The sequence below is a fragment of the Neophocaena asiaeorientalis genome, unplaced genomic scaffold, assembly GCF_003031525.2.
Source record: "Neophocaena asiaeorientalis asiaeorientalis breed wild unplaced genomic scaffold, Neophocaena_asiaeorientalis_V1.1 scaffold45, whole genome shotgun sequence".
NCBI lineage: Eukaryota > Metazoa > Chordata > Mammalia > Artiodactyla > Phocoenidae > Neophocaena > Neophocaena asiaeorientalis.
Genome location: NW_020174642.1, coordinates 12,084,461 through 12,093,606, shown reverse-complemented (window position 1 = coordinate 12,093,606; position 9,146 = coordinate 12,084,461). Strand labels below are relative to the sequence as shown.

Here is a 9,146-nt window from a genome sequence, read left to right as displayed (position 1 = left end):
TTCCCTGTCTTACTACGAAAAGCACCCTGGGGTTTTCAAGGGCGAGGAGGGAACTACCTTGTCTCGGCTCTGACCTGACTTTGGGAGGGCTGTTGAACCTTGGCGTTCCCGGCCTCTCTGTTGACTCATCTGGCGCGTGACCCGGAGAGCCCAGGCTGGACGGGTTTATGGTGTGTATCTTGGAGCCGATGTCGGTTAGGTTAGTTCATGCAAGGCCAGTTATCACACAGACCTTTAAATTGGAGAGGTGTGAGAAAAAGTTCCCATGCTTTAGCACCTGCTGCCTGGGGCCTCTCTCACAGTGCTTCAGAAGGACTGGGTGTGGTAGGCGCCTTGCGGTCCCCGCCATACCTCCCTGCCCAGCGCTTTAGCAGAAAAAGTTGAAGGAATGACTGGTACAGTGAACTCCTGAGTCCCTTTCTGTTCTTCCAGCCTTTGCCATATTTGCTTTGCTGCTCCTTGTCTGTGTCTGCTTGCTTCTGTTTCTTTTGGCCGTGCCTGGCGGCCTGTGGGATCTTCCTTCCCTGACCAGGGATTGAACCCGGGCCACTGCAGTGAAAGCGCTGAGTCTTAACCAGTGGACCACCAGGGAAGTCACTGCCTGTTACTCTTGTCACCAAACCGTTTGAGAGCAAGTTGTGATGTGGCCATTTACCCTAAATTCACCAGGGTGCATCTCCTAAGAAGGGCGTAGCCGGAACGTGACGGTCAGGGCTGCACAGTGACCATGGGTACGATCCTGGACCCTTGATTTAACACACGACTGTACACACAGATCACCAGTTACCTCAGTAGCGTCCTCGGTCCTCTGACCCCAGCTGGCGTGTTGCTTTTAGGTGTCATGTCTCTCATCCTCTGTTCCCCTGGAATAGCTCCTCAGCCTGTCCTTGTGCTCAGAGGCCCTTTGTGGTCCGGGCTGGTTTCCTCTGATTTGATTCGGGTGCATCTGGGGAGGATTCGGCCACTGGGTGCCTGTCCTTCCCGCGCCCTCAGAGGCACCTGCTGTCACTTGGTGCCGCTGTCCTGTCACAGGTTGTCTTGGTGATATCTCCGATCACTTTTCAGGTGCCATTTTCTATTCATAGGTATAATTAAACCGGGGCGGGGGGTGCCCTGACACCGTACGTAACATCTTGTCCCTCCGCAGACGGCACAGTGGTCTTGGTGTCCCTGTTTCCTGTGACGGAGACTCCTGGCTAGTTGTCCTTCCCTGTGTTTATTCTGTGTCCGTGTGAAATCATGGGCGTTCAGGAGGTGAGGGTCCATTACTGTCGTTCACTCTGATGTTAAGTTGTGCCACTTTGGCAAGGAGGACCCCCTCCACGCTGGCTTCTGGGTCCTTGTGCCACTTTCTGGCTTTGCAAGCTGTCCGAGGCCGGTGTTGTCCTTTCTCTGCCCGTTTCCTTTTAGCGGGGACAGTGGCTGGAGACCAGAGACCTGGCAACATGTGTGCCGTCCTCTCTCAGCCCCTTGGTGGACAGAACTGCGAGTCCGGCTTGTGAGTGAAACCGTCCTCGGGGCTGTTCCCTCCTGGCGGTCCACAGGGCCCCGGGGCCCCTCTCGGCAGTACTCTGAGAAGTGGAGGTATTTCAGGGGCTACCAACTGGCTCCTCCTTCCTGGGGCTGAGGGAGTAAAGCAGTTTAAGATCGGCTTGAACACGAACCAAGCAGCACGCCACTAGAGGCTCTGAGGAGGGCACTGCTCCATGATGACTGCCGTAGAATGGTGTGTTGTGACAGAAGGAGCTTTCACTTCAGATAAAAGAGGATTTTGGTTTTTAAAAATGGAGCGTAGAAGGCTGTTGAACAGAAGAGCTCTCCAGCTATTTCACAGCAGCAGCAAACACGAATACAATTGTAAGCTAAAGCTAAAGCTCTTTGCCCCTGCATTTTATTAGTAGCAGTTACTGTGTGAGTCCTGCTTAGCAAACACGAAGACAGTTGTGACTTAAAGCTAAAGCTCTTTGCCCCTGCATTTTATTAGGAAAACCTTGGAAAGTTGAGGGGAGTTGGGAGACCTGGGCAGTGAGCGGCCCTCCGCCCACCACCAGGTCTGTCGCGTTTTGAAGTTACAGCCGCGCATGCCCCCACCTCCTCCCCGTGCACCTCATCACTAAGAGCTCAGCGTTCGTCTCCTTCTTTTGAGATCAAGTTTACATACAGTGAAGTGCGAATCCTACGTGTGCCATCCAGTGAGTTACACCTGTGAGACCCTGACCTCCTGCAAGCCTCAGAACAGGCCTCTCCAGGAGCTTGGGGCCCCACCCGGCCCCCGAAGATGAGTCTCACCCATCCCCGAGCCCTGCACTGCGGGCCTTTGCGGGAGGCTTCCCCCAACACACGTGATTTGTAGAGTCATCATGTGTGACGTAGACTTCTTTTTAGGGCTGAAGAATGTCCCACTGTAGGACTGGACCAGTTTCCCTGTCCATCCTCCAACGACCTCTGTCCCCTTGCCCCTTGGGTACAGCGTGTTAGGAGGAGGTGGTCCCGGGGAGGGTTGGGTCCTCCATCCAGGTAGGAGGAGCAGGCCACGCAGAGGCCCTGGCCAGGGAGCCACCTGGCAGCTCTCAGGACCAGTGGGGAGGCCGAGGGGCATGCGGGGCACCTGGACATCTGGGCCATCTTCAGCTCTCAGCTGTTCCTATACATAAAGTTGCCATCAGCCCCCTGTGCACGTCTCCCTGTGCAGGTGTCCCTGTGCACGTGTGTTCTGGTTTGTCTTGGGTACGAGACTGAGAGTGGAATTGCCGAGTCTCGGAGGAGCACGTTTGTTTTTGAGCCGCTGAGCCCGCCCGCCCCGTCCTCACCACCATTAGCATCGTCAGTCTTTGTAATGCAGCCGTTCTGGTGGGTGTGAAGTGGGCCCTGACTGCGATTCTCACGTGCCTTTCCTGGTGGCTGATGGGATGTGCTCAGGCCTCTTCCAAGTGTGTGCGTGTCTTAAGGGGCGGTGTGGGGTGAAGAGCAGCTGCTTGATGGTGGATTGGAATCCTTTATTTGTACACCAGCTCTTCACTTCTGCTTAGCTTGGGTTCCAGAGCTGTCAGCTGCTCGGGGTTTGAGCCCTTCCCGTAGCACCTGTGCGGTGAAGAGTGCCCGGGGGTGCAGGGGGTGCTCCGCAGGGTTGGGACCGCCGAGGGGGCCACGGCCTGGCTTGAGTCTGGCCTGGCATCGCTGTGGCCTCTGGTTCCAGGGCGTCTGCTGACTAGACAGTCAGTGATGTGCGACCATGCAGGTGAGACGCCGGGGGCTGGCCTTGCTGGGCGGCACCGTCTTCTCTCCCAGGAGACCCCTGGGGTCAGGACCACACGTGTGCTGCTTGTGTGTCCTGCCAGGGCCCTGCTTGTAGAGGCCCAGTCTGCGTGCCTTGAAGGCTTGGCGCGGGAGGGGCCGTGTGTTCCGGGCTCTGAGCGTCACTCGCCCCCCCCTCCCCGCGTTGACCCCACAGCATTCTCAGTGATGTTTGTTCTTTCCCCTGCAGGTTGTTCTCAGAACACAAACAGAACCTGTGAAGAGTGCCTGAAGAATGTCTCTGTAAGTAGCACAGGGTCAGCATGTGATCCAGGAGCAGACCCGCTGCCTCTGAGTCCAGGGCCGCTTGTGTGTGTTCCGGGTTCTGTGGTCTGGGGTTTGTGGAGGTATTTTTCATGACGGCTCTTAACAGCCTTTCTCAGGCATATTAAACCGTCTCGTGGGAGCTGCACGTGCCACTTGAGTGTTGCTCACATGCTACTGCCACTCCTGACATAAAGCACGTAAGTTTCACACAGCCCGGAACTTGTGTGAGCCCCTGGGGCCCGCAGGCGTGAGCAGAGTTGCCCGGCAGCAGGGTGGGGGCCGGGGAGGCGGGAGCACGTTTAGCCCCTCGTCTGCGACTGTTGACCTGTGCCCAGGGCTTTCCCACGGGGCTCACTCCACCTTGGAGGCCTCTTGTCTTACAGACGGACCCCGAGCCCTCCCGGCCCCCGCCGGGCTCTCGCAGTGCTGAGGGGGCCTCGAGCTGGAGTGTCCGTGCTCGCCCTCCTTGTGTGGGGTTGGGGGGTGCCCAGACCACAGTGGGGTGCACACCTCCTCTGAAGGCCTGACCCCCACTCTGAACCCAGACAGGTGAGGTTAGAAGTGCAGATGAAAGCCAGGGCAGACCCCGCTGCGTGCGAATCCTTTATGCACACGGGCTTCTGGAAGGATCTGCTGGCACCCCTGCGTTGTTCACCACGTGCGTGTACCTCATTAATCTAAAAAACAAGAGTGACAAACAGCCACGACACCACCACAAAGAGAACTTATCCTCCTAGTGAGCTCGTATGGCTTTCGGTAAAACCGTCATGTAAAAATGGAAAATTAGGTGTTTAAAACTGGAGCTGTTTGAAAATGGTGGATTTCCCAGAAATTGTTAAGCCAGGAAAGAACCACTGAAATGGAAGGTATTCTGAAACGGCCAAAATGAAGAGGGCCTCCCTGCTCTTTGTCATTTTGAACACAAGACACCAAAGTGGACACTGTGTCAGTGGCCCTGGGACCCCAGGTTTCACTAAAACATTTTTCTGTAACAGATTTTCACCCTAACTTGGGACCAAAACATACCATGTCTTTCCATCCTGTTAAAACTTCAAAGAAAAAAAACTTAGTAAAATCTTTACCTTCAAGCTTGAAAATATCCTGAACGTCCTGACCTGGGCGGGTTGTTAGGTTGACCCAAACCTCACATCTGTGCCAGTGCCTGCCCGGCTCTGGGCCCCTCGGCTGGTGTGCTGGCCAGGTCTCTGCCGTGCATTCCAGGGACTCGGGCACACCTGCCAGGTTTTCTCCAGCTCTGCGGTTCTGGACAGATGCCCTTGTGCTTTAGTTGAATCATCTTTAAGACAGCCAGCAATAAGACAGACCGCTTGGTTCAGCCCTAGAGATCAAATTAGCATCTTTACAGGGTGATAACTGTGGGCGGACACCACTCCAACCATGCCTGGCTCGGTCCCTCCTGCAGGCGGCTGACGCCTGGATGCTCTGGGTGTTAGAAGGTGGTGCCTCGGAAGGGAGGGCAGCATCCGGGCGAGGGGAGCAGGCCATGCAGAGGCCCCGGGCGGGGACCAGCAAGGAGGCTGCGAGGCCGGCAGGGCGCCTGGTGGAAGGGGTTTGAGTGAGGAGGGCCTTGGTGGGTTGGCGGCGTTGAGCCAGTGTTGGGAAGGGGGCCGAGGGGGGACAGCAGTGTGGCTGGCGGGGATGGCGCAGGTCGGACCCTGGCCCGTCTGCCCTTCAGCATTTACGCGTCTGATGCCCTGTCATCGCCTCTTGCAGTGTCTTTGGTGCAACACTGACAAGGCGTGCTTGGACTACCCGGTGACCAAAATCCTGCCGCCCAGCTCTCTCTGCAAGCTGAGCTCTGCGCGCTGGGGCGTGTGCTGGGGTAAGTCGCTGTTCTCATTGGCTTCTTGCAAAACCAGTGCCATTTTGAAAATTCTGGTTGTGCTCAGTTAATGTAAGCTGCCAGGAGTGGGGAGGTGGGGGAGGCCGGTGAGAGCGGTGGCGTCTGGGAAAGTGGCCGGCCCGGGTCTGGAGGCTGCCCTGAAGGCTACGGCCTTGGCTCTGCTCTGCCGGCATCTCCCCACGTCCCGGGGCCATGCGGGTGGCGTGTCAGCACCTGTCTCAGTGTCGTACCCTAACCCATACCCTAACACGTACCCTAACCCTAATCCGTTGTCGTACCCTAACCTGCACCCTAAACCGTACCCGTTCCCTAACCCTAACCCTAACCCGAAGCCTTACCCTAGCCCGTACCCTAACCCTAACCCGTACCCTAACACATACCCTGACCCTAATCCGTTGTCGTACCCTAACCTGCACCCTAAACCGTGCCCGTTCCCTAACCCTAACTCTAACCCTAACCCTAACCCTGCCCCTGCTCTTTCTCCAAGGGAAGGGATCCCTAGGTGAGACCCAGGTTGTTTCCTAGGTGGCCTTTTAAGTTGGTTTGTGGTGTGTGTTGCCACATGGAGCTCATTTTTATGAGCTGGGCTTATTAATCCTTCCTTTATGGCTTCAGGTTTGGGGCCATCGGGAGGCCGCCTGGCTACAGGTCATAGGAACCAGTGCTCTTGCAGAGAATTGTGAGGATCTGTTTTATCTGTCTTTTTTCTAACTGATTTCCATCTCAGAATCTGTCAGCCTCCGTCTGAAATGACTCACTTCTGATTTCACCAGCTGAAACCCAGGGAACCCAGAAGTTTGTGTCTGTGGGAGTGTGTGTGTATGGGTGCGTGTACATGTGCAGGCACACCCGTCACGTCCTCCCAGCTGGGCATTCCCTCTGCTGCCCTCACTCCAGAAAGGCTCCTTGGGCCACACGGCCGTCTGCTTCCATGTTGGCGGCCGCCTCCTCCGTGGAACCTTCCCTCCCCGTCTGTTCCGCAGAGATGGCTCCCGCACCAGGGAACCAACCATCAGCATCTGGGACCTTAACTGTTAAAATGCTTTTAAACTGAAGCGTGACTCTAACACAGTGCACACGTGGCCCTCGCTCCCTCTCTCCGGGCCCTGGACTCCAGAGGACACGCACACGTACACACGTGCAAGTACAGACACATGTGTGCACACATGCATGTACACTTGTGCATATACAAATGCCCGTGTACTCAGTGAATTTTCACGTGAGTCTGCAGGTTATCGCCACTCAGCAAGACACACGGACCACGTCCAGCGCTCGCCTATCCCTTAGGACACCGTGGGTGACTGCTCCGGGGCACTGGTGGACACCGGGCTGCGTGCGGGCTGCCGTGTGCTGCCGCGTGGGCTGGACACAGACACCCACCCGCCCTGGGTGGGCGCTCAGGCGCACACTGCTGACTGGCACCCCTTCCACGGCTAGCCTTAGTCGGTGGGCCACACGGTTCTCAAGCGTGGCTGCTCCAGGCAGCATCGGGGCACAGGGGCTCACGGGGGGTGAGCAGGGGCGCTGGGGGGCAGACTTTGTAGTCACAGGAGGGTGCGGTACCCACGGTTCCTGAGAGAAGGTGCGTTGGCCTTGTCGGGTTTATTCCTCGGGCCTGCAGGGAGCTGGGGCCTCATCCACGGGAGCCGAGCGGGTGGGGCCTTGCGGTCCACCCCGTCGGGGCAGCACCTCACACTAACTCAGCCCTGAGCCACAGGTGCTTTTATTCTTACAAGTAACTGTAGAATCATCTCAACCAGTTCTAGGCAGAATTGGGGTTGTGATTGTAACGACCTTAAGTATACACGTTCAGGGGACTTCCCCGGTGGTCCAGTGGTTAAGACTGCACTTCTACCGCAGGGACCTGGGTTCAATCCCTGGTCGGGGAACTGAGATCCCGCATGCTGCACAGCTCGGCCAAAAAACAAACAAAAACACACACACGTTCAGTTGGAGAACAGCAAGATCTTTACCGTTTGAACCCTCATCTGGGAACAAGTGTCTCTCTCTGTTCAGGTCTAGTACGTCCTAGAGTAGATTTCTCGGAAATAAGCCCATAGTTTAGTTTCCCATCATGGTGGAATTTCTGTTTCTGTTTTATGACTGGGTTTAGCTGCTAATCAGAAAAGCTCTTGTGGGGGTAGGTGTATTTTAGAGCCAGCTGTCTTATTGGTCTCACGGGTTTTTGTTTTTTCTTGGTTTCTTTTAAATTTTATTTTATTTATTTATTTTGGTGGCACTGGGTCTTAGTTGTGGCAGGCAGACTCCTTAGTTGTGGCTCACTGGCCTCTTAGTTGTGGCACGTGGGCTCCTTAGTTGTGGCTCGCAGGCTCCAGAGTTGTGGCATGCAGACTCTTAGCTGCAGCATGTGAGATCTAGTTCCCTGACCAGGAATCAAAACCACATCCCCTGCATTGGGAGGTGGATTCTTAACCACTGTGCCACCAGGAAAGTCCCTCGTCGGTTTTTAAAGTTGATTTTTCTCGGGACTTCCCTGGTGGCACAGTGGTTGAGAATCCACTTGCCAACATAGGGGACACGGGTTCAATCCCTGGTCCAGCAAGATCCCACATGCAGCGGAGCAACTAATCCTGTGCACCACAACTACTGAGCCTGTGCACCACAACTGCTGAAGCCCATGCGCCTAGATCCCGTGCTCCACAATAAAGAGAAGCCACCACAATGAGAAGCCCGCGCACCACAATGAAGAGTAGCCCCTGCTCACCGCAACTAGAGAAAGTCCACGTGTAGCGACGAAGACCCAACGCAGCCAAAAATAAATAAAATAAATAAATTTATTTTAAAAAGTAAATAAAAATAAAGTTGATTGTTCTCGAGTTCTCTAGTCAAAAAGTTACGCCACCTGCTTGTGGCAGTCTCCTGTTACTACTGTATCTTGCAATTCTGGCACTTCCAGAACAGGTCAGAGGAGGAAAAACCACATGGTTCAAAGCTCAGAAGGCAGAGCGGGTGCTGTCACGCTGGCATCCTGAGGGGGGCTGGGGGCACCGGGGCACTGGTGTCTCCCTCCCCGACCCGAGGAAGAGCTCTCACCTTCCAGACCCCAGCCCACCCCACCTCCCCCCAACCAAGAGACCAGTGGCACCCGAGCTTATGAGCTCTGAGCTCTGTGCGGCAGGAGGCTGTCCTGTGATGGTCGCACCGCTGTCCGGGGCGGGGCGGGGCGGGGCGGTGCTAACTGGAAGGTGTCAGCCTGCCCTGTGATAAGCTCTGGCTTGAATGGAGTGGAAAAGTACCGAGTGACTGGTTTTAATTTGTAAATCCTCAAGAGAAGTTGGAAAGAATTGCAACTTGTTCTGAGTGCGTTTGGTCTGGACAGGAAATCACAGTCACCGTTTTCCAGCCCCTGGGCGTTGGCCTGGGCCGCAGCTCCAGCTGGTGCTCTGCCCGCGCGGGCAGACGTGTGTCCTGTTGGCAGCAGATGGGAGGCTCTGGTCTTTGACTTAGATAATCACGGAAGCCGCGTCGGGCTTAGCATCCGATTGCGTGAGCTTGAGTTTCAGGTGGTGTAGCAGCTGAGTGCACTGCGGAGCTTCTCTTTCTTCCTGGTTTTGTTAACTTTTCTCAGGTTGGAAACAGCCTTCCAGCATCAGGTGATGAGAAAAGCTACCTGTTGCTTCAGGTTGATGGAAATGGTGACTAAGTCACAGAAGCAGGCTGGAGGAAGGCGGGGCGTCGTCGTCAGTCCGTCCCCCCCCCC

General features: G+C 55.7%; 1 protein-coding gene across 2 annotated transcripts in view; it reads left to right on the top strand.

Moving 5' to 3' along the window:
* Positions 1–373: 373 nt before the first annotated feature.
* The window catches only part of PTTG1IP (PTTG1 interacting protein), a 13,427-nt gene continuing 4,654 nt past the window's right edge, over positions 374–9,146 (top strand). The window contains exons 1-3 of one of the 2 annotated variants that reach the window (XM_024758186.1): positions 374–395; positions 3,485–3,537; positions 5,296–5,404. In XM_024758186.1, the coding sequence (XP_024613954.1) occupies positions 389–395; positions 3,485–3,537; positions 5,296–5,404 (169 nt within the window). In that variant the 5' untranslated portion in view covers positions 374–388. Of the gene's footprint in view, positions 396–3,207; positions 3,239–3,484; positions 3,538–5,295; positions 5,405–9,146 lie in introns of those variants that run through there. The other variant, XM_024758184.1, reaches the window with a different exon arrangement.